This window comes from Actinia tenebrosa, unplaced genomic scaffold, assembly GCF_029948245.1.
Source record: "Actinia tenebrosa isolate PJP-AT-01 unplaced genomic scaffold, QUT_ActTen_1.0 PGA_scaffold0__85_contigs__length_37466705, whole genome shotgun sequence".
Taxonomy (NCBI): Eukaryota; Metazoa; Cnidaria; class Anthozoa; order Actiniaria; family Actiniidae; genus Actinia; species Actinia tenebrosa.
In genome coordinates this window covers 4,400,627-4,424,593 of record NW_028292569.1, presented here as the reverse complement: position 1 = coordinate 4,424,593, position 23,967 = coordinate 4,400,627, and the positions used below count along the sequence as shown (strand labels likewise).

The 23,967-nt window shown below is 43.0% G+C and overlaps 1 protein-coding gene across 1 annotated transcript; it reads right to left on the bottom strand.

The window, feature by feature from the left end:
- Window positions 1-85: 85 nt before the first annotated feature.
- Window positions 86-23,001, bottom strand: LOC116293252 (uncharacterized). Its single transcript, XM_089026035.1, has 6 exons — window positions 22,946-23,001; window positions 16,316-21,847; window positions 2,526-2,752; window positions 1,814-2,111; window positions 340-632; window positions 86-269 (listed from the first exon to the last, which is right to left on the bottom strand). The coding sequence occupies exons 2-6, from the start codon at window positions 21,053-21,055 to the stop codon at window positions 86-88; spliced, it is 5,742 nt and encodes a 1,913-aa protein (XP_088882161.1). The 5' UTR covers window positions 21,056-21,847; window positions 22,946-23,001.
- Window positions 23,002-23,967: the final 966 nt, after the last annotated feature.

The following is a 23,967-nucleotide window of genomic DNA, read 5'->3' as shown; positions in this document are numbered from 1 at the left end:
TGGATGGTTAGACCACCATTGGTACTGTTATAGTAGGCTGTAGAAAGTACATCAACTGCTGTGTAAATAACATTGACTCACTGTTTTATTCTGATAGTATTTTACATTTGATGGTTAGGCTACCATCAGTACTATTACAGTAGGCTGTAGAAAGAGCTTCGGTCGTCTTTATCATCTCAGACCATCCCCAGCTCCCTGGCAATTTTAATACATGAGTTGCTTGCTGGGAGACATCATCAGTTTCAGGTTCTATGCTTTTCACTGACAACCTTTTGTAAAGCAAATTCATAATTTCAATAAAGGGGTATATAGGAAATCTCGATCATACTTCCAGCTTACCTGCATATAACAGTTGCTGTATTTTTAACATGGGGTATCTTGTTAATGATTTTGCGAGACTTTGGATATTCTTCACTGAATTCGAGATACAGCGACAGCCATCCCTCAGCCTCTTCATCTATCCCATTGGGATAGACTAGGAAATTAAGTCTGTGCCCACGCAGCCAGAAAATAGGGCTTGTGAAGGCAGATCCATTGATGTGTTTTGTACATAGGGTAGGAAAGTCGTTTATTGTCCACTCGTAGCTGCCGCAGCTTAAGAAGGTACTAAACATTTGATCTGATATGTTTTCCTGTATAGAGAATAGCATAAATCTTAATCAGTCATATGAAATGATAATGGCAACCTACAATAATTGTAAAAGAATTAACCTCAGTTCTACATCATTTGCAATACACCACTGTACCGATGGCAGTCGACATCTTGAATTTTGAACTTGAGTCGTCAGGCAGAGAGAAAATAGCCACAATATTATCCCTTGTTTTTATATATATGCCGCTCGAGGTCAGCTTCGTTTTTAAGCAAAATTACCGATGGCTATCCGTAAAATCATGTGGTGTATTGTTAAAAGATGACCAGCACCTTAGTTTTTGAAATTAATATTAACGAAAAATATAAGCGACATAAAGTCGTGTAGTATAGATGTGTAGTATAGATGTAGTATAGATGTAGTATAGATGTAGTATAGATGTAGTATAGATGTAGTATAGATGTAGTATAGATGTAGTATAGATGTAGTATAGATGTAGTATAGATGTAGTATAGATGTAGTATAGATGTAGTATAGATGTAGTATTTTAAGAGGATATATTCATCTAAAATAAATATTCATATTAAATCTTTTGATAAGTGAGTCCGACTCACGAAACAGTTCTGTAGAGAACAAATTATGGTCGTGTAATTTCTACACTTATAGTACACTCAACAAAATTACTCGACTCTGATTGGTCGTGAGGAGTACAATTATAGCGCTAATTGTACTCCGTAGAAGTAACGAATTAAGTCGCTATGGCAACACGGCCAAAACAATGTCAAAACAATTATTTTCTATCACTTTGTACTTAAAAACATATTTAAAAGATTTTTAAGCAGTAAGAACCAATCTTTTTTATGCAGTTCAGTTGCGCGATCGACTGAAAATCGGCCGCCAAGTAGACAAAGATGAACGGCGTCGCTTCGCATTTTTTACTGAAATTTTGTTGAGTGAACTATAAACAAAAAATCGCACGATCTTCTCGTACAATTTGGAATAAATAGACACTCGTAATGGTTTGAAAGTTCTTTAATTGCACTCGCCTAAAGGTTCGTGCAATTACTAGAACTTTCAAAACATTACTCGTGTCTATTAATTTCCAAATTGTACTCGAGATCGGTGCGATTTCCTATACTAATACTATCTTATTAACTAAAAAGACTGAAAGCAGTATTTTCCTTTAGGCTCTACTACCCTAATGCAATTTGAGTTACAATTACCTCATCTTCGCTTAAATCTTCATCTACGTCTTCATTCTCTTGAGTGAGTGACAAACATCTTAGATTTAATGCCTCACATTGTTCGGTCAGTGTCACGTTTTGTTCGGTAAGTGACAAAATGTGTCTAGTAAGGGATGAACATCGTTTTGCCAGTAACATCATGTGTGCAGCCATGTTGTCTTGTACGTGTTTATCGACATGTTGTCGTTCAACTTGGACTGAACATCCCTGATCTTTGAATGGACAATCCAGTATTGTCTTGGTACAGGTGTTTTTTATATGGTACTCCAAGTCAAGTCTAATTATAAAGAAAAATAAAACAAAGACATTGAATAGTCATTGAGTTTTGCGCGGTTTACGAATGAGTTAACTCTAAATAACTTTCATGAACACCAGTTTTCCACAACTCGTGGTGTCAAGAATAAATAACCACATTCTGAGGTTGAGATAAAACCTGGTCGAGTTGGCATTACGTTGCATTGTGGGAATGTCTGAGGGACATATTTTCAAGATTGCGTCTATCTAGTTCCCCTAAAACAATCCTACAGTACCGCGATGCTAATTTTCATCCAGATTTTCTTCAAACCCAGGAATGGATAATATAATTTGATATTATATAATAATATTAATAATTTTAAGTCGAAACAATGTACACTACAAGAATCGTAATGTTTTGTGATCGATACTGAAAAGTTTCATGAAGTTTATTTACCTTTTTATCATAAGAGTCACGTCTGTTTCGTTATCGATGCATCGGTTAGGGCAACATATCAGTACCTGTAAACAGTCGTCCCTTATGTGCTTATCTTTTTCGTGTTGAAGTATTACCACACCACATATTACGCACTCCACTTTTCTGAAGTAGCATATCTTTTCGTGGTGCTGGAGCTCTCTTCTCTGCACTGTTTGATTGCATTCTTCATGAGAACACTGCACCTCCTGGAAAGGACAAGTCTTTCTGTGCTGCGTAAGATGTTGTAGCTTGCCAATCCAGTCACATCCTACGAGAGAGAGAGAGAGAGAGAAAGAGAGAGAGAGAGAGAGAGAGAGAGAGAAAGAGAGAGAATGAATGAATGAATGAATGCACCTTTATTTGAGGACGATAGTTTCATAAGTGTCATACACTTCTTTACATGAAAGTCGTACTTCATAAGAAAGAGATTTACATATAATATGTGATATATTTAAAAATGAATTAAATAATATGAACTATATATATAGCTATTAAAATGCGTATAAATGATAAATATAAAGTGACTAGGTACTATCCGACTGCCAATTAGACAAATTCTTATTAAAAACTAACCTAGAGGATGAAGTTCGGATATGTGAAGGAATAGAATTCCATAATTTAGCTCCTCTGTAAGAGAAACTTTTTTTAAGGAATTCAGTCCTTGGAATAGTTTGAATTTCTAATTTATCTTCGATATTTCTCAATTTAGATTTATAAGCATTTGAATCCTTACTTTTTGAGAAAAGATCTTGTAAATAAGATGGAGTATTGTCATGCAAAATATCATACATCATGAGAGAAAGGCGCTTTTCGCGTCTTATAGCCAAGCGGTCCCAATTCAATTGTTGCAAGATGTCTGCTGAAGCAGCAGTAAGGGGGATCCGCGATCGATGCCAAAGATATACGGGTTAAACCCGCGGATTTACGAAGACGGGTACAGCAGATTTACGGGAATTCCTTACTGCTGCTCTGTTGGGGTCGCAAACGGAGGTTAAAATATTTGTCGGATATACGATGCATGAATGTAAGAAGTTTGTTAACGACTTTTGCATAATTTGTCTAAGACCTAAAGTTATCGTACCTAAGCCAGAACCCTTTTGGTGTTGTGGTAAAAAAATGCAGATAGAAGACGACACGTCAGCACAGTGTTACGAGTGTGGTAAGAATATTCGTAATGCCGTACCAAATGCTACCAGAGAGCAGTATTACGCCAATGGAGGTCGTAAGAAAACGCCATATAAGAGAATAAAATACTTCAGGGACTGGATGAGTCATATCCAAGGTTATCGGCCGGTATATTTAGACGATGAAGTAAGGCAGAAAATCATAGACCACTTAGAAGAGCCAACCCCGCAAAGTCTACGGAAAACGCTGAAAAAATTAAAGCTAGGGAAATATTACAAAGCTATTCCCTATCTTTTGTCTGAAATTACCGGTAAGCGTATTCCTCATGTCCCAGATATGCAAAGGGCCGAGTGGTTATTCTGTCGGCTGGATAAGGATATTCCTTATTACCCCGACGTAATTTACGAAATATTTTACAAAATAGACCCCAACCACCCCCTATTAGAATGGATTCCGAGAAGATGAAATGTGCAGCCGAAATCCCCATGTGATGTCTACTGAGCGAGTTTTCTTTGGAGCTCCTCTTTTGCCTCCTGGTAGATCTTTTTGCGAGATTCCTCGGAAAGATCTTTTACGACTGTTTTTTTATTGCCTGACTTTAATTCGCCGTATTTCTTTTCCTCCGCGAGGATCAAAGAAAACTCCGTGTCGTCTATGCGGCGGTCCCGCAGAGCCTGAGACACCAAGTCGGCGATGGTGTTAGCCTTTGCTCTTGCCAGGGCTATGTGTGTGTCGTGCTTGGATATCTTACCGGACAATTGCTTTATAATGCCTGTCGTAACAGCGGAAACAATGCCGCAGACGGCTCCAACGCTGGCTAAAGGAACGCCAACGACTATTCCAGGCCCGGTAAGCGAAGTAGCAACGCCAGTGCCTGTTAACGCCACGGACATGGAGCCGGAAGTTATCGCGATTTTATGTAGTATGCTTCGGGCTCTGGCATACTTTTTCCTGACCTCCTCATAGTGTTTCGTTTGGCCCTCTAAGTAAGCGAGGATTAGATTTGCCTTATTCAAGCGGAAGTTTTCAGCGTTTAATTCGTTAGGTTCCTCCTTAGGTAAATCAGGATAAAGTGGAGGTGCTGATGGTATAACATCCATTATATACTAATGTACGACGCTTTTGGAAATAACATAGCGGCGCAGCCGCACCATGACAACAGGGATTATGCCAACTGGAGAGCCTTTAGGAAGATGTTTCCGCATGCAGACCCTAGTAAGTTCGAAAGAAGACCCGATGGGATTTACTATAACGGCGAAAGAATGTACAGCAATACGGACTTGGAGCCGAAGGCACAGCATTTGCCAATAACGAAGGAGGCACCCGAGCATAAAGCACCTAATTTTCCTAGAAACTTATTGTTAACCACGGAAGATTACCCATTTTACGATGCTGAAGGTGGTGTAAACAACTTCGAAAAGCTGGTAACGTTCCTGAAGATTTCAGTGGGTAGGCAATCATTTGATGTAGTAGTAAGGAATATCTATAAGAATACGATGTTAAAGCATACGTCGGGTAAAGAGGCCAGGGAATGGTTAGCAGGACCCAATATGCGATATTGGCCGCAGCAGTTAAACTTTGCTGTCTGGGCCGCCACTAAAGGTTGTGGCGTTGCCGCGGATATGTTTCACGTTCCGATCATGCGGTTTCACGTTGCCTTTACGGTAAGGAGGTTGTTGAAGGAGCTTAACGTACCTTTACCGGGAGATAAGGCATTTAATCCAATGAATAATCGATATAACGCCGCAGCCCTAGAAAGGTTAATTAATGAGTTCAAACCACAGCAAAGAGACTTTCGTTACAAAGAGGGTAAGACGCATGGCCTTGGCATCGTTTACGTTTGGGGTGCCAACGGTGAGAAGCCGGCCGATTATGGGCATCAGGAATACCCAAGTAATGAGTTAGAGTTCGGTGATATGGGTGGTGATAAGAGCAATAATTCATTAATTACCAGAATCCAATCGAACTACCTCGGCACTTGGGATCCATTCGTGTTGATGAAAGGAAAAGGTTTAAGGAACCTAGCCAGGATTAACCGCAGCATTGAAGCATTTGTGTACTGCATCTTAGGAGCGCAGGTAAATACCCGCAGCCCCATCGTTGGATCCCAAGGTGCTTCGCGGGAAACGCAAGAAGAATTCCTAACTTTATTTGAGTCAGCAATAATAGAGAACGACATATCCAAGTCGGTGCAGAGATATCAATTAGCGGTGCAGCAGTCTAAAGTGCGACTGGATTACGCTTTGTCGCCTGGTTGTTGGTTAATGCCGAGTAATTTGGTCATCAACGCCCATTCCGTTGTGGGTTATAACAACAAGCTGCAGCGAGCTACTAAGGATATGAAGTTTGGGGTGAATGACGTGAACTCTGACACTCTTAGGAACATTCATCACTTCGTAGAGAAGCCAAAAAAGTCACACGAAGCGAAGCTACCCGTAGTTAAGAAACCATCAAAGAAGGCCCATGTTATGCCTACGATACCCGAGGAATACGACCATAACTTACTAAAAGCCGGCTTAGCCACCGCGGGTGTTGGTCTGAGCTATTATATATGGCGATGAACAACCCCTACGTAGCTGGAGTAGATTGTGTTTATACGACTTACACAGGCGAGAAAAAATACAACCAGGCATCTTGGGTTGATGTCACGGGCATGTCCGTGAATTTGAATTACTCAGGAAAGAAATTGATCCTTTGTAGTATTTGCATTGGCACGAGCAGCCATGCTAACGTGGGCTTTAGGTTCTGCGATGACAATGGCGTACTGCAGCCTATGAGAAGTAAGACAAACAACAGGGTGCCTGCGCATTTTTCCGTAGAGCCCAACCCCGGCAGCGCCGAAAACATCTCGGTTTGGACTTTCCACATGGTTGCTGATTGCCACGGGAAGGTAAAGCTGCAAATGAGAGTAGACGACACGGGCGTAGTAACGATAAATAGCATACATGACCAAAGAGATCGACCTTATAATCACGCTACCATTAGCACTCTTACGGTGCTTAGCCTTTAGAAGCAAATTTATTTGCTGAAATATATGAATCCACACGCGAAGGAAGATTGGTTTCTCCATTACCTGGAGGAAAAGGAGTACGTGGGCGACAAGTGGCAAGACGCCGGATTGTGGGTGGAGGTTGGAGGCCTGGGATTGATCATGTGCACTATTTGTATTTCGGCGGGGTACTCATGCAATGCCGGTTTTAGGATCGTTGATGAGAATAACCATCCATTACTGCCTTACAGGGTAAAAAGTAATACCAGACATCCAGTTCATTTTTCGTCGGAGCCCGTTCCTCCGCAAGCGGAAGACATAACGCCGGTAACTTTCCATATGATAGCTAATTGTCAATATGCAAAGCTTCAAGTTCGCCCCAGCGATGGTAACGGCCGCATACGAATAAATGCCGCCCCGACTGTTAACCCTTCGACGGATGCTACTTGGAATCATAAGCCCATTAGCACCATGAGCGTGCTGCCGCTAGTTCCGCATTATCAAGGCGGTGCGAATACCATCTTTACTTATCCGCAGTCAAGGACGCCTCGGGCGCCCGACGACGATAAGCCACCAGTAATACACAAGGATAAGATTAAGCCTTCATCTTCTTCAGGAGTACCACTCCAATAGCGACGACCAAGATCCAAATGTTATTCCCCACGAACTTTAACAGTTCACCGCCGGCCCTAAGTGCCAAGGAAACGACCGAACCCAGCAGCCCAGGAAGACCGGCTGCCATCTTTTTTCCCAAGTCCGTCAGCCCATTGCCTAATTTCTTTACGCCCGCGCCCGTAGCCTTAAGCGTGGATAGGATAACTCCTACTACGCTCGAAATAGCGACCGCAAATGCCAGCGGAATACCATACTTCACCAGAGCTCTTTTTACCTTTTCCTTGGTGGTAAGCCCCAGCTCCTTTTCCAGGTTGTCCTTTTGCGCCTGTAATTCCGCAACTCTCTCCTGAAGGGCTTCTAATTCCCTTTGGGCAGCCTCCCTTTCTTCTTCGGTACGAGTTAGGTCCGCAATTATTTCCTGCTTTTCGGATATGTTTTTTTCCAGGTCTTCGATGGCCTGAGTTTTTTGCTGGATTTGCTCTTCTTTAATGTTGATTTCAGCAACTAACTGCCGCCGCTCCACCAAAGAACCCTCTATGGTGGTTTGTAATTTCCTAACTTCCTCCTGACTCATGTTTAGGTCCTGCAGAGCAAGGCGAAAAGCCTGTCGAGCTGTATCCCTTTCATCTAAAGCCTTTTCGGCTTCTCGTTTAATTTGCAGTATGCTTTCGTCTTTACTTTGACCCAGCCGCAACAATTGTTTTTTATAGCTTGACTCCCTTTCCTTTAGCGTTTTTTCTAACGCCGCCGTCGGAGCATGTGATTTCTTAGCCTCCTCCAACTCCCTTTCTGCTTTATCCCGATCACGTAAAGCCTGATCTAAGTGTTTCGTCATTTCTTCCATTCTTACGTCTCGTTGACTAAACTTCTTCTCAGCATTAGCAAGTAGTCGACTTTGCTTTTCGTACGCCGCCTCTTTTTCTTCCAGCGCCTTTTGCAGTTCGATAGCGCGCCTTTCTAGCGCAACCTTTTCATTCAGGGTTTGCAACCTTTCTAACATGCTTCTAGTAGCACGCTGAAAGCCTCTTAATCTTGAGACGTCGCCCCTAACGTTGCCCTCCTCATCAAAGAGGGGTTGCGGTTTTGTCCAGCGGTCTTTGTCGGGAAATCTTAAGTCTTGGACGCTTATGAGGACTTTGTTTCCCTTTTCCGTAAGCTTTACGTCGTCAGCATCAAAGTTGTCGTAGCGCTGCGTTAGCTCTTGCATTGCCCACTCTACGGTTTCCCGCGCGGCTGCTTCGTCTGTGTTTTGAAGTTCCAAGTACTCGGGGACGGGGCTGCCGCGGTTCCTTGATTGCCACATGCGATTCAAGGCTGCCTTGAAGCTTTTCCACCTATTGCCATACTTGCTTATCAAGGCCATGTCGTAAAGCAAAGGCTTTGCCCCCGCGTCCTTAATCCATGCATCGTATTCTTCATCGTTAATATCGACTTGGCCTTCTTCGGTAAGGGGGTCAAAATCCGTTCCTTCTACTTCCATTATATATGATAAGCTCAAAGTTAAACCCCAACGTATTACCTAAGCAGGTTGGCGGGCTGAAAGCAGAACGCACCTTTCACCGGGTCACCTTTACCCCCAGTAGCGCAAAGCCAGGGGAAACGCTGTACGTAGGCGTGCCCCGCCTAACAGATAACCTAGTGTTGGTTCCTGGCACCCTGGCGCTAAGGTTTGACCTAGCGGTGCAGTCAAGCCCCACAGATGAAAGGATTATCGTTAACAACGTGGGTCGCAACATCGTTTCTAAGATGCGCGTAAAGTTCGCCGGGGAATCCTTGCTGGACTTAAATAGGTACGATCTGTATACCACGTACAAAGACTTATGGTTGACGGCCTTTGACCGCGCGCAAAGGATAGAACAAGGAATTGGTAGTGTCATTCTACGTAAGGTTCGCACACCTACGAAAACGCAACCTACTGACGGCAGCGGAGAAACCGCAGTGGCAGACGCAAAGCGAATAAAGACCGCCTATGGTAGCAAGTATGTCATACCACTGGACTTTGAAGTGATTACGAATCACGGCGCGTATTACCCAAGACAGTTATCCGAGCTACAGTTTGAAGTAACTTTAGCAGATGCTAATAACATCATTGGTGGGCTAAGCACTGCACTTACCACAACAACCCCATACTCTATTACCAACTTAGAATTACAGTACGAAACGGTGTACAGCGAAGAGCTGGCCCGTAGCGCTGGCATGGAATACAGCTCCGGAAAGGCATTCCTTTACGACCACGTAGTGATGTATAAGACGTTCAGCTTCCTGGATAAGACGGATGAGGTTATCAACCAAAGCATTAACCTCCCCCGAAGAAGTCTCACGGGGCTGATGTTGGTGTTTGCCAAACCCTACGAGGCCGGCAAGCGCGACTCTGAGGCCTTTCACAACCCTAACATTACTAACGTAGGGGTCAACATAAACGGCGTTCCAAACAAAGTATATTCGCAGGGAATAAAGCCCGCAGACGTGTACAGGGAGGCAAAGCGCAAGTTTGGCGACCAAATTAGCCCTGAGGAATTCTTTAAGGATAAGTACGCGTTATGGATTGACATGCGCACCATTAACGACGAAGACCTACATGGCCAGGGTTTGCGGTTGGTAAATACGCAGGATGGCATAACATTGGAGATCAAGCGCACCAAGAATGCCTCCGCGGGCGACGGTGATAAAATAAACTGCTACGTCTTCGTCGTGTCTGACGCGCAGTTAAGCGTAGAAATGAACCAATTGAAAAGCGTTGCCTATTAATGACTTCGTTGCCTCAGTCATTCTAAAAATAAAATATTCCTTACGTATAATATGCTTCGCGTATTTGAAAACAACGACACCAAACTGCAATGCATAGTGCAAGGCAACGAACTGTACTTCAAAGCAAAGGAAGTGGCGCTGGCGTTGGGCTATGAGCGCCCAAAAGATGCAATTAAGGTGCATGTTCGTGAAAAGTATAAGAAAAGGCTTAGCGAACTTAGAATGGAGGTGAATCGCCTCCCTTCCAGTTCACACCCACATTCCCTGTACGTGAACGAATCCGGGTTGTATCAGCTGATATTTAGCTCTAAGATGCCAAAGGCAGAGGCATTCCAGGATTGGGTGCTCGAAGAAGTCCTACCCGCGTTGAGAAAGACTGGTAAGTATGCGATGGACAAACGCTTCGACAGCCCGAATAAATTAGTTTTTAAGATAGAAAATGAAGCTGACCTGCATGCAAAGGTCGTCGACTACACACGTAGGTTTTACCCCGATTTCATCATAGCGCCGGGTCTTGGCGAACTTCAAGATTCAGACAGCAAGCGAATAACATGCTGGCGAAAAGGCTACCAAGCCGGCCAGCCAGACCTTTTAATCCTTAACGCCCACAAGAAATACCGCGGGTTGTGTATTGAGTTGAAAACCCCAAAAGGAAACGGCGTCTTATCCGCGAAGCAATCCAAAAAAATTGCGCAGCTTGATGTAAATGGTTACCTAACTATGGTTAGCAACGATTACGACGTCATCTGTCGTGCCCTCATGGATTATGCGGACGGCATTCGTATTCCCTGTAAGGGCTGTGTAAAGCGGTTCAAATCCTACGACACTTTGAAAACGCACCTAAAGATATTCCATAGGTATAATGAAGCTCAACTTAATTCACTGGCGTGATCTCGTCCACGGTAAAGCATACGAAATAAAAAATTACGTAGTCTTCGAAGACTTGGACCGTTTACGGTTAGTCCTCAAAGACTCTGAGGGCAAGGAATATTCCCTTTGGGCGCCTGATTGCATACGGTACGTAATACAAGGTGAGGAATTCACACACTTACGTAGTTATGGTAAAATAAATGGCCGATGGAAGTTTGACATCGAAAGAATAGTCAGCCCTTCTCCACTTTGTAGTTAAGCGCCCGCTGCGCTTTAGGATCCGCGGAGCACCAATGCCCCACAAAGGATCCTTCGGAGAATACCTTGTCGCAATGAAGGCAGGTGTATTTTTTACGCGGCGGCTTACGAGGGGTAATGCAGTCGGCAGGTAGTTCGCACGTAATACAGTCCATATATTGAAAGGGCGATTAGGAATCCTCCTAAGAAGGCGGCTGCGTAGGCTAGCATATACCTTTAAAAGGGGTCTTTATTTTTATTAATGTTTCTTCTTTTATTCTTAATAAACAATCAAAGAATATTAATAAATATAAGAGTGCATTTTGAGACTCTTTGCGCAAACCCTACTTTACTTACGGGCTTTCCTTACCTCCATGTTTTGAGCATGCCAATCATCAAAGCGATCCAAGTACTCCTTAAAACCGCGGGGATGATGTTGCGGGCACAAACACTGCCAGATATGATCATCTCCTTTCCTTAAGCCGCCACACGCGTCACAGGGCGCACTCCAATACTCTGCGTTCTCCCAGCGCGTACCTTCGGCGCGGTCGAACTCCGTAAAGCGTTGGTCTATTTCTTTCTTACGAAGAGTTAACTTCCTTATGGTTTCCGCTGGGCAACATCTCGCAGCGATATCACCATGCTCCTCGCATACGACATCCAAATCATAATTACCACGACATCTATGTTGATGCCATGCGTCGGTTAAGAGCTCCCCACAGCGCGCACACACATCCTTTAAACACACCCTATTTTCTTGGTGGTATTGCAACATTTGGGGCGTGCTAAAGAGCCGATTACAATCAGCACAGCGTCTTTCCTTAGACTTCAAACACACCCTTCCTTCCACGTGATATCGCAGCGCCTGTTTACTGCTAAACTGTCGGCTGCAAGTGCCACAGGTGGTGACGTTATCCACCTCTTTAAAACATACCTTCTTTTTTTGGTGATATTGCAAAGCCTGTTTGCTGCTGAACTCCCTTTCACATTGCTTACACTTCATTATAACTAAGTGTTATTTAAGCCTTATAAGGGATACTTAATAAAGTCCTGCACGCTTTCTTTTACCCAACCGGCCATCGTCAAAAGCGCACCAAACCGTTCTGCGCGCTTCAGACCGCACATTTCATCGTACAATTCCTGCACGCGCTCTTTCAGCCGGTCTATCTCCTCCCTTTGCATTTCTATGGTGTCTCTTTTATCTTTTGCGTCGGCGGCAATCCTTCTTACTGCTTCCACTGGGTCCATCGTATATATAATGGACCATATTCCTTGTAACGCTCTGATCGTAGGACCAACCGGCTGCGGCAAAACGCAGTTCGTAGTGGAGCAGCTATTAGGACCCTTTAGATACCGCTTCGACTACATAGTGCTACTTTGTCCCACCTATGTGAATAACCGCACCTGGACGGGCATAGGAGTGAACGATGACGACTTCTTCGTGGATATCTTGGACCCTAACGAGTTATCCAGCCATTTGAAGTTTTGGCATAAGCAATTCCCCAAGGACACGCAGACACTCCTCATATTGGACGACATTGCCTGCGGGGACGACGTAAAAAAGCGCACTTCGGAGCTCGTTAAACTCGCCTTCAGCGGTAGGCATGACAATATCAGCGTTTGGTTGCTCTCGCAGCAGCTTACCAGCGTCTCTAAGCCCTTCAGGGAAAACATAGGTTCACTTGTCGTATTTTATACTCCGAGCCGGAGTGACCTGGAAACCATCTTAAGCGACTACGGCGGTGAGATAAGCAAGGAACAGTTACACGAATACATGCGGCATTTAAAGACGCACCAACATTCCAAGATGATCTTCTCTTTGAGGTTTCCCTACACGGTTGGAATCTATGATTCCTAATGTATATGGACATTGAGCAGCTCTTAGATGAAGTCCCCACACAGTTAGATGAAAGTAACCTCAAGGAACAACTTAACATCCTTGTGTCTTCGGGGAAGTGTAAAGAAATGATAGGCAAGGAACTTACCCATGAGCAGGTTAATAAGTTGTCAGAAGAGGAGGTCAAGAAGTTCCATAAGAGGTATGAGGCTGCCCTTGCAAGTAAAACCACGGACGCCGTAGCAGACTCCGCTATCCGACTTGCGACTAAATTGCTTGGACTTGCGCTGCCCATAGACGACGTGGAGCAACTGCGGAAGGACATAAGCGAGGACTATGTCATCGCCCAAGAACTTAAGATAACCTGCGGGTGGTTGTCTTTGAAGTGCGGTAAGTTAATGGCAGTCGCCTCTGCGGCACTTCACGTAGCTCAGCATGTCGACTTGAAGGAGGTACTAGGTTCCTTTGGAACATCTTGGAAGGACTTCAAGAAGGACAGAGAAGTCGAAAAGGTCTTCCAGGCAGCACTTGCTGAGGTACCTGATCAAGTCGCCTCAAGTACTTAGTCAAGTCGTTGTCAAGTCGCCTCAAGTACTTAGTCAAGTCGTTGTCAAGTCGTCCGTAAGTCATTGTCAAGTCGTCATCAAGTTACTTGTCAAGTCCTTCAAGTCCCTTAATATAAGATGAGTGGCACCGAAGAACAACCACCCGTAGAAGATACCAAGATTACCAAGGCTAAATCTCCAGGCAGAGTCGCTGCCGGAAAGAAGCTCGCGGAGATGAATAAAAAGAACAAAGCCAAAAAAGAAGAAAAGGTGGAGGAAAAAGAAGAGGAATCCTTTATTAATCCGGGATACGTCATTGGCGCGTTAGGAGTTGCTATAGCAGCAGGCAGCCTTTACTTACAATGGCGGGCAGCAAAGCCAAAAGTAGAACCACCAACATATCACGCACCTGTGGAGGTTAGAAAAAGTAAGATCCCTGAAATGGAGTAGATTTATCACCCGTGGCGACCTAGATTTTCCTTCTCGCTTTGTAATATAATGTCGACCGCGTTGTTGAAAACTGTTGAAGAGGCAGCTATTATTACTTCCATCGTTGCGGGTATTGGTTGGGTAGGTAAGAAAGTGCTCAAAGAAGACTTTACTGAAGACCCAAGCAAGAGCTTCGCTAATTTTGCTAAGATGACCGCTGCCGTGGGCGGGGCTATCATGGCAAAGAATTACCTACAGAAGGAAAAGTACATTCCTAATGTATAAATGGCTAGCTTAGTCGCAGGTGGAGTTATTGCAGCCTTAGCATTTACAGGGGCTAATTATGGTGGTAGATATCTGGATAAATTAGTTAGCGGTGATAGAAACGCAGAATCTAACGCTGAGAGGAAGAGACACGACTTAGCGCTGGAGAAATATCAGCGAGACGTTGCAGCTTGGAATGAAAAAAGACAAGCTTACAGGGATTGGTTGGACAAGAACTACCAAGACAAAATGCAGGCGGATAAGAACTTTGAAAATACAGACTACGCCTTTAAGCTCTATGCGAAGGCGCATCCCGACTTTAGAATGAGAAAGCCTCAGTTCAAGAATTACTACCAGCCTTCTAAGAAACAAAAAGACAATGAGTTGGTCTTCGTAGGAGTCGCAGGGCTGGCGGGAGGCGTAGCTTTGGCGTATCTAATATAATGATCGTCTTTTTGGAAAGCGATAAAAATAACTTTACCACTTATTTAAATCCTCCCATCCGCGCGGAAAGGGTCCGACTGGTTAGTTGCTCTTTGTACAATTCTTGGCATAACCTGATTACGGGCATAGTCACTGAGCATACAGGAGGATCTAACTATCAAGCCGTATTGCTGCCCGATGGACATTACACACCAATCACACTGGCCAAGGAATTAGCAAAACACGGTTATACTCTCACCACAGGATTGCCGCACGAAATGACCCTCAAACATAATATGTCAAATTATTCAATGACTTTTGGAAAGTCTGACCCATTGGGATCTTTATTATGTGCCTCGGGCAAGACGATTACCAACACGGCCATACCCGTGAAATGGAAAGTCGCATCCTCTTACGAAGTCTATTGCGACTTGGTCCATAGTTACAACAATGGAGAAAAGTCTTCTCTTATGTCCAAGTTTCCGCCTAAAGGTAATCCATTTGACCTGGTAGAATACACTCCCATTTCTTTAAGCTATGACTTGTCTCATTTGGTAGAAAGCATAAACATCACCATTAAAGTGGACGGAGAGACGGTGGATTTTAACGGACGCAAGATCAATCTCGTCCTATCCTTCGCTTGAATCAAGCGAAGCGCGATTCTATTCATATAATGGGCCGCGTAGAGGACAAACTCAAAAGGATTTACTATGGGCCTGAAGGCTATTGGAAAGGAGCGTCGGCCATCAAGAAACTCGCGACCGCGGCCAGGGTATCAGAAGAAACGGCTAAGAACTGGCTAAGAAAACAAACCCTCTGGCAGGTTTATCTTCCCGTGCCCAAGTACATTCCCAGGCCCAGCTTCACCGTAAATGCCCCCAATGAAGTTCATCAGGCAGATTTGCTTTTCTTACCGCACGATAAGGTGAGAAGAAAGACCTATAGATACGCTTTGACCGTAGTTGATATCGCAAGCAGATACAAGGACGCCGAACCCATAACCAGCAAGGATTCTGGGGAAGTCGCAGAAGCCCTAGGTAGGATTTATAAGCGCGTCTTGAAATGGCCTAAGCTGCTGCAAGTGGATGCGGGGACAGAGTTCATGGGCGTGGTTACTAAGACCCTGAAAGACCACGACACTAAAATTAGAAGAGCCGAGGCAGAGTACCACAGGGGTCAGAGCATCGTTGAAAGATTCAATAAGACCCTGGCCGAGCGTCTCTTTGGGTACCAGTATTGGAAAGAGCTGGAAGATCCCTCCAAACGCAACAGGGAATGGACTCAGAGGCTCCCCCAGGTCGTCGCGGCTTTGAACAACGAGGCGGCCAGGGCTACGGGGATAAAACCCAAGGATGCTATGAAGAAGAAACACGTGGAGCACAAGTCCTACGTCAGAAGTTCAAGGGCGGTCGGACTGAAGGAAAAAAAGCTCCCCCGCAACATAGTGGTCAGATACCTCTATCAGCCGGGGGAACTCGAAGGTGGCAGTAAGAGAGCCACGGATCCTAACTGGTCTTTGGAAACGTATGAGATTTCGAAGTCCGTCACCAAGGAAGGGCAACCCGTGTTGTATTACCTAAATGGCCCAAGTCGCGGATTCGTCAAGGAAGAGCTGCTCATAGTTCCCAAAGACTCAGAGTAGCGCAGCACCACGCGCCCGATTGCACTCTAGGCATGTCAGTCTTACGTTGCCTCTGCAATGGCCGCGTTTATTATTTATGCGATCCACGGAGAACTGCTGATCGTCATTCGGGTCAAACCTCCATAGTAGAGGTATGTTACATTTGGCACACCTTGCCCCTTTCTTATAGACGTCGTCCACGCATAGGTCGAACGTCATATTTTTTTCTTCGTCGTGGCGCTTGTAGCGAAGGAGTTTCTTCGTAATGTTCTCTTTGGCTACGTCTTCTGGGGTCTTATCGTAACGCAGTTGCGGACCCCAAGCTCTTTTCAATTGCTTGGCGTATTCTACGCGGCTTACGGCGGTGTAAATTAAGTTACTCCAACACAAACGCTGGTCTATGATCCACATCGTTTCTTTTACGGTTAATCCCTGGGCACTATGTACCGTCATGCAGTAACCAAGTCTCCAATCGGGGTGGGAAGTAATCCTTTCTACGTCTTTCATTTGCACCCAGGCTTTATCGTGGGTAACTGCGTTCTCTAAAGTAATGTCAGTGCCAGGTACCCGTACGTCTCTTTTCTGCATTCTGGTATCTCGGGGCTTATAGCAAACGGGTACGAGATTAGTGGGGAATCTTTCGCGGTGAACATTTAACAGATCTTTTTGAATACGGGCCTGAGAAGCACGCTTACTACTTAAGACAACATCTTTGGGGTTCCAGGCCTGTATGAATTCCTCATAGGACTTGGCTCGTACTCTCTTACGGAGTACTTTACATTGCTGAGCGTCTGTAAGGCCCCTTAGTTCCGCTTTGAGGTTCCTTACTTGATCCTTGCTACGGTAATCGGCGTTAATTTCCTCTGCGTAATCTACCATTCCTTTTAACCATTCGTGGGGCATTTCCCCTGCTATTGGGGGTGGCTGGCAAGGATCTCCTGCGAAGATTACCTGGCACTTACCTTTTAGGAAGTCTACGAACTCTTTTAGGATTTCTAAGGGCACAGTACAGATTTCATCCCATAAGATCACAGGAGGAATATCATGAATAGCTTCTGGGACCCATTTAGTGCCATTCCAACGAAAGAAACTATGGTAAGTTTGTGCTTCAAAGCCCTTAGCGGCGAGTTCGCGTTCTAAACGATGTGTAGGAGTTAATACGGTTACTTTAGGGAATAGTTGCAGGACTCTGGTAGTCTTACCACTGCCTCCTGTTCCGTAAAGATAAGAGAAGCGGTGGTAAGAAATGGGGTCTGTGACACTTGGTAATGGTTCCTCAGTCGGGGTTACCGTTCCTTTAGTATGATTACCGTCGTAGGTTACTCTTGCTCGCCAGGCCTTTATCTCTTCGTCCTTGACCCTCCATTGCCCGCTTTCTGCTAATTCGTCGTCGGTGTAGAACTCTTGCACCTTTTCAAGCACTGCAGGTTTGACGTACAAAGAGTCAGTAGCTACTCTTGGAATGTCTTCCTTGTCAAACCGCAGCAACATCGCTAAGAGATTAATGTGGGCGTAAGCTAACATGCTAGCACGCAGATGGTAATACTGCGGTCTGTGGTCTTGATAGTAACACAAGGCATTCCATTGTTGCAGGGAATCTGTGAAATAATCCCACTTCTCTACTGACACCATTGAACCTTGGTCGTGAGCTCGTTGCACGAGGAAGCTTAATTCTCCTTTATCTGTGATTAAGCGGCGTTGCATGTGCTTCTCCCCTTCCTTTGCGCCCTGAGTGAACTTACCAATAACTATGCGGGCGGTAGCATTGTCTTCTGGCAACCATTTGGTAAACTCCCGACGACATAATATTGCCTCATGAGCAGCGTACGTAAGGAGTTTCCGTTCTTCGAGGAACTTTAATAGCGGCACAGGGATCCATTCCTTTTCTTGCAGATGCTTCCCATACCACGCGTAAATTATGGGATGTAATCCCTTCTTTAGCTTCCAGCTGGTCAATCTAACGAATCCTGTTGCTGGGGCATCGTACGTACCATCCAAAGCTACCCTAAAGAATTGGCTGCCCGGATGTCCGTAACGGTCATAATACTCTTTACAATCTCCTAGGCCTTTGAAAGACGCAGGGTAACAATGTTTCATATCCAGCGAGACATACTCGTCCTCGTCGTATTCCATATTCCAAAGACCTCCGTGACCATGTTCTATGCAGGCTTTTGGAATTGGAAGGTCGCTAGGAGTCGGCTTCCAGCCATTACGCTTCTTTGCGGCTAAGAAGTCCAGGGAACGAGAACTTAATACTTCGGGAAAATCTTCACCCAGGTCTTCACAAACGCTGTCTATCTTCAGCTGTTCCATTTCGGGCCTATACAAAGTACCGTCTTGTGTCATAAATTGCCTACCTTCTGCGTCCATTAACCAGATGGAATTCTCATGAACCAAGTCTGCTAACGGAGATACTTTGTAGACTGAGGTCTTAACCTTCTTAGGAAACCTTAGTTCCCGCCAAGCGTGCCCATTATGTTGGTAGATAACAATAGGAGCTCCTCTACCTCCATATTTGTGAGTCCCAGAGTAAATAAACCCGTCTGTGATATCTTTAACGTGTATGCGCCGCTCTAATGCCACTTCCAACTTCTTAATATTGGCTATGGTTCCTCCAGTCTTGCGGGTAGAATGCTCCCACTTTCGAATGGCTTCTCGGCGCTTTAAGGTTAACTTACCACCACGGGAAGCATCTTCAAAGAATTCCCGGACTAGCTTACCAACACAGTTACCAGGATGTCGCATTGGTTGTAACTTCTTTACATCTGGCGTGGGCATTTCATACGCCCCGTAAATTACCACTGTGACAGGGTAAGCAACCTCGTAGAATAACATGTCAATTCCTTCTAATGCTCCCGGGTTGGTAGCCTTACTTAAGACGAACAGGTTCTTTTTACCAGACGCTCTAATGGGATTGCGGCCCCTTTCAATAATCCATTCCCCGTCCAGATACTTTATAAAGGTCAACTCCAAACGGTAATTACCCTCGGGCATTAGGTCGATTATCTGTTCTGCTCTTTCCTGCGTCATAGTCTCATCCGTATTACCTTCCATAAATGTCGTAAAGGCAAAGTCTGCGTCTAACCTGTCCAGAACCTGGGTTCTAAGTTTGCGCACAGTCTTGTTCTTGATACTTTTGATGGTATCCATTATATCTAAGGAATATTTTAACCTTCGTTTGCGATACCAAAATACCCGTAAATCTGCTGTACCCGTCTTCGTAAATCCGCGAGTTAAACCCGTATATCTTTGGCATCGATCGCGAGTCCCCCTTACTGCTGCTGCTGACCTTATGTCATAGCCCTGAAAGGTTATGATTCGGGCAGCTCTGTTCTGCAATTTTTGAAGTCGGTCTGCTTGGCCTTTGTTTAAATTACTCCAAACAAGATCACAGTAATCAAATAACGGTTGAATAAGAGCCTTATACATAAGTATTAAGGTATCAAGAGGGACAAAATCTCTGGCTTGTTTTAAACCATTAATGGAAGAGCCAGTTTTCTTACATAAGTTTTCAATATGAACATCCCAAGTTAGGTTTTGATCTAAATACACACCAAGGTGTTTTGAAGAGGTTACCCTCTTTACCTCTTGATCCTTAATCAAGATATGCGAAGAAATTCCCAAATTTGAAAGCTGAAAATTTGATCCAATTAACATATATTCAGATTTTACTACATTCAAACTCAGCTTATTAGCCAATAGCCAGTCACTGACACACAGTAAATCTAAATTCACTTTATCATAGAGTTCAGTAGTTGACTTTGAAGCGTAACTAATTAGGGTGTCATCAGCATAAAGGCGAGGCTGACTAATTTCGAGACAATGAGGCAAGTCATTAATATAAATTATAAACAGTAACGGACCTAAAATCGAGCCCTGTGGAACACCGCTCGTTACAGTTACTGGATTTGAGGTATAGGTTTCAATGGTACAGCATTGACTTCTATCAGTTAAGTAAGAACGAAAGAAATCTAATGCTACTCCACCAACCCCATAGTGCTTAAGTTTAGAAATTAGGATGTCATGTGAAACAGTATCAAAGGCTTTCGCTAAATCTAAGGAAACTACAAGGTTAGTTAAGCCACTATCCATGTTAGTATACCAATCATTTGTAGCTTCTAATAAAGCAGTAACAGTAGAATGTAAGGGTCGAAAGCCAGATTGATACTTAGTTAAGAGATTGAATTTATTAAAATAGGCATATAATTGGTCATAAGCTGCCCTCTCACAAATTTTAGATAAAATAGGGAGAATAGATATTGGCCTATAATTATTTGGATCATTACGATCCTTGGCCTTATGTAGAGGGATCACTTTAGCTCTTTTCCAAAGTGAAGGGAAAATTCCCTTAGCAAATGACGTATTTATGATATTAGCTATGATAGGAGCAATTATGGGAGCAGCTTCTTTTAAAAGCCGACAAGATATGTTGTCCAGTCCTGTGGCTTTATCTGTTGGCATATTGCTTAGAAACTTCAGAACTAAGTCACTAGAGATCTCCACAAAATTGAAATTAAATTCAACTGGTCTGAGGAAATCCTGGAAATCAATAATACCTCTCTCCATCTCTGCGACCAGTGTATTGCCAATTCTGGAAAAATGACTATTCATTAAGTCGGCAATTTCTGCTGGGTCATTAAAAGTGCAATTGTTAATTTTTAATTCAGTGATGGAATTACTTGTAGAATTGCTTCTACCAGTAAGGTTATTTATTGTTTTCCACAGTGCTTTAGGATTTCCATAATTGTCTTTAATTCTAGAGTGATAGTAAGAAACTTTAGATTTCTTAATTTCGTTAGTAACCATGTTTCTAAAGCTCTTATACTCACTCCAGGATTGTTGATCACCAGATCTAATTGCTTGTCTCTTTAAATAATTTCTATGAATAATTAGCTGTCTGATATCTCCAGTGAGCCAAGGAGAGAGAGAGAGAGAGAGAATGAATGAATGAATGCACCTTTATTTGAGGACGATAGTTTCATAAGTGTCATACACTTCTTTACATGAAAGTCGTACTTCATAAGAAAGAGATTTACATATAATATGTGATATATTTAAAAATGAATTAAATAATATGAACTATATATATAGCTATTAAAATGCGTATAAATGATAAATATAAAGTGACTAGGTACTATCCGACTGCCAATTAGACAAATTCTTATTAAAAACTAACCTAGAGGATGAAGTTCGGATATGTGAAGGAATAGAATTCCATAATTTAGCTCCTCTGTAAGAGAAACTTTTTTTAAGGAATTCAGTCCTTGGAATAGTTTGAATTTCTAATTTATCTTCGATATTTCTCAATTTAGATTTATAAGCATTTGAATCCTTACTTTTTGAGAAAAGATCTTGTAAATAAGATGGAGTATTGTCATGCAAAATATCATACATCATGAGAGAAAGGCGCTTTTCGCGTCTTATAGCCAAGCGGTCCCAATTCAATTGTTGCAAGATGTCTGCTGACCTTATGTCATAGCCCTGAAAGGTTATGATTCGGGCAGCTCTGTTCTGCAATTTTTGAAGTCGGTCTGCTTGGCCTTTGTTTAAATTACTCCAAACAAGATCACAGTAATCAAATAACGGTTGAATAAGAGCCTTATACATAAGTATTAAGGTAGAGAGGAAGAGATTAAGATTAAGGAAGATTAAGGGTTAGATTAAGGGAGAGAGAGAGAGAGAGAGAGAGAGAGAGAGAGAGAGAGAGAGAGAGAGAGTGACAGCTTTGAATATTACGACTGATACCATTATATTGGATTGACGGCAACGAAAAAGAAAACAGATTTCAACTTGTAGCTCATGGGCATCGAATTCAAAGAACATTGAAAATTGCTATAATGGTCGCATCACTTTATCAATAGACGAAAAAACATTTACAAAAATATTTCCACTAAAATGTATTACCATGAAAAAGCCCTTTTGTCAAGCACACTCAGACAACCAATATCCCAATATAATTCACGCGTAAGTGTTGCATCGGAAGAGGGTGATATAGTTGGTTGGGAGCCATGTAACGTTTGGAGTTAAAGAAACCGATAAGAAAAAATGTTTTCGGATTCACATTCCCAAGGCACTGGCTAATCGAGGAAATATGTTTACCGCGCGCATGTTTCCTCGATGTTTCCCAGTTTACCCACATGCGAAACATTGCTGCGTGCAACAAATTTGCTTCCAAGACGTAAAAAATGTTTTTGCTGTGCGGCAGAAACATTTCATGTTTCCAAGACGCATGGAAACATTGTTTCGCGATGTTTCCTGACAGCTTTGCCATCTTAGGAAACATTTAGGGAAACATGTTTCTGGAACCGACGTGTTTCCTCGTTTAGCCAGCTGGGCCTAACTCAAATTGCATGCTTCATCTTCCAATCTAAAAGTAAATTACGTTGCTCGGCATAGATCAAATATATTGCAGTTTGCAGCATGTTAATTGGTCTCAGATTTAAGATTTCAGATTTTTGAACTGGAATGAAATAGGTGTGTTTAAGGAATCTTCCTTCCTTCCTTCCTTCCTTCCTTCCTTTCTTCCTTTCTTCCTTCCTTCCTTCTGTCTTTCCTTCCTTCCTTCCTTGACTGTTTGATTGATTATCTTTGGAATTTGAAAATTTCAATGAGATATTTCTTCAGTTTTATAGAAATTTTTCCTCCCTTCTCATGGGCAAAAATATGAAACCTGCAATGTATGAAACCTTCACTAACCGTCACTTGGCTTGTCTTGTGTGCCGTATGGATGACAGTACACTTCGAGATTGTCTATGATTCCCTTCACGGTAAATTGAGGAACAAGATATTTTTTGGACAAGTAACCAATACCCAGTAGAGGACATGTCGTATTTTTCTTGAGCCATATGTGAACGCAATCCTTGCAGAATAGGTGACCATCTTTGCTGCCCACAGGATTATCAAATACTTCGTGGCTTGGAAGATTTGTATGATTAAATAAAAAAAAAGAAAACTTGACTTACATCAGATCGCTATTTAAGGGCTGGTTCACAAGCATAAGCATAAGAACATGGAAAAGTTTCCATTCCTTCATGCTTATGGTTATGCTTGGTGCAAGCCCGGTTCACACTTGTGTTTCTTACCCTTATGCTTATCGGCTTATATTAAGGTGTTTCGATACAGTTTCGTGATCACCAAACAGAATTTTTTCGATCGTTCGGTTGACAATGTTCTGTTTGCTGGATCATTTTAGAAATTATACCAGTTGTTGCTCTTGGTTTGAAGTTTGTACTAATGTATATTTTATTAAAATTAAAGTCTTCAACGCAAGAAAATCGAGAAAAACCGAAAATTGGAAAAAAACAAAAGTGCGCGCGATTCAGATGTGCTGTAGAAAAACTGTTAACTCCTATGAATCCCCAATTCATGACAAACAAAATGTCAAGGATTTAAAGAAATTCTTATGTTAGATTTGGAGAAAATCGCACGAACATTTCATACTCTCAGTTTTGTTTATCTCTTTTGCGCACTCAGTTTAAAAAACTACTTTTAAATAGAATTATTCAAAAATATCCTAAAATGTTGCTGTTGCTCTTGTTTTTAAACTGTGTAAGTTTGATCAACTATTTCCTTGCTGGTCTTGAGAACGAATTTTTTTTCGAAGAGCATTTTTAAGTAAAGATTTAGGAAATCGTCGAAATTTTGCGTTTTCCACGATTTCTCATGAACGGCTCGATCGATTTTTTAAAAAATTTATCTACGTCTTTTCAAGGATATAT

Coding starts and splice junctions, on each gene's coding strand:
- LOC116293252 (XM_089026035.1), bottom strand. CDS start 21,055: ATGGTTACTAACGAAATTAAGAAATCTAAAGTTTCTTACTATCACTCT. Junction 2,753..16,315: donor GCGGCCATTGCAGAGGCAAC/GTAAGACTGACA, acceptor TGTCCTTTCCAG/GAGGTGCAGTGTTCTCATGA. Junction 270..339: donor ACAGCAACTGTTATATGCAG/GTAAGCTGGAAG, acceptor GCTTTACAAAAG/GTTGTCAGTGAAAAGCATAG.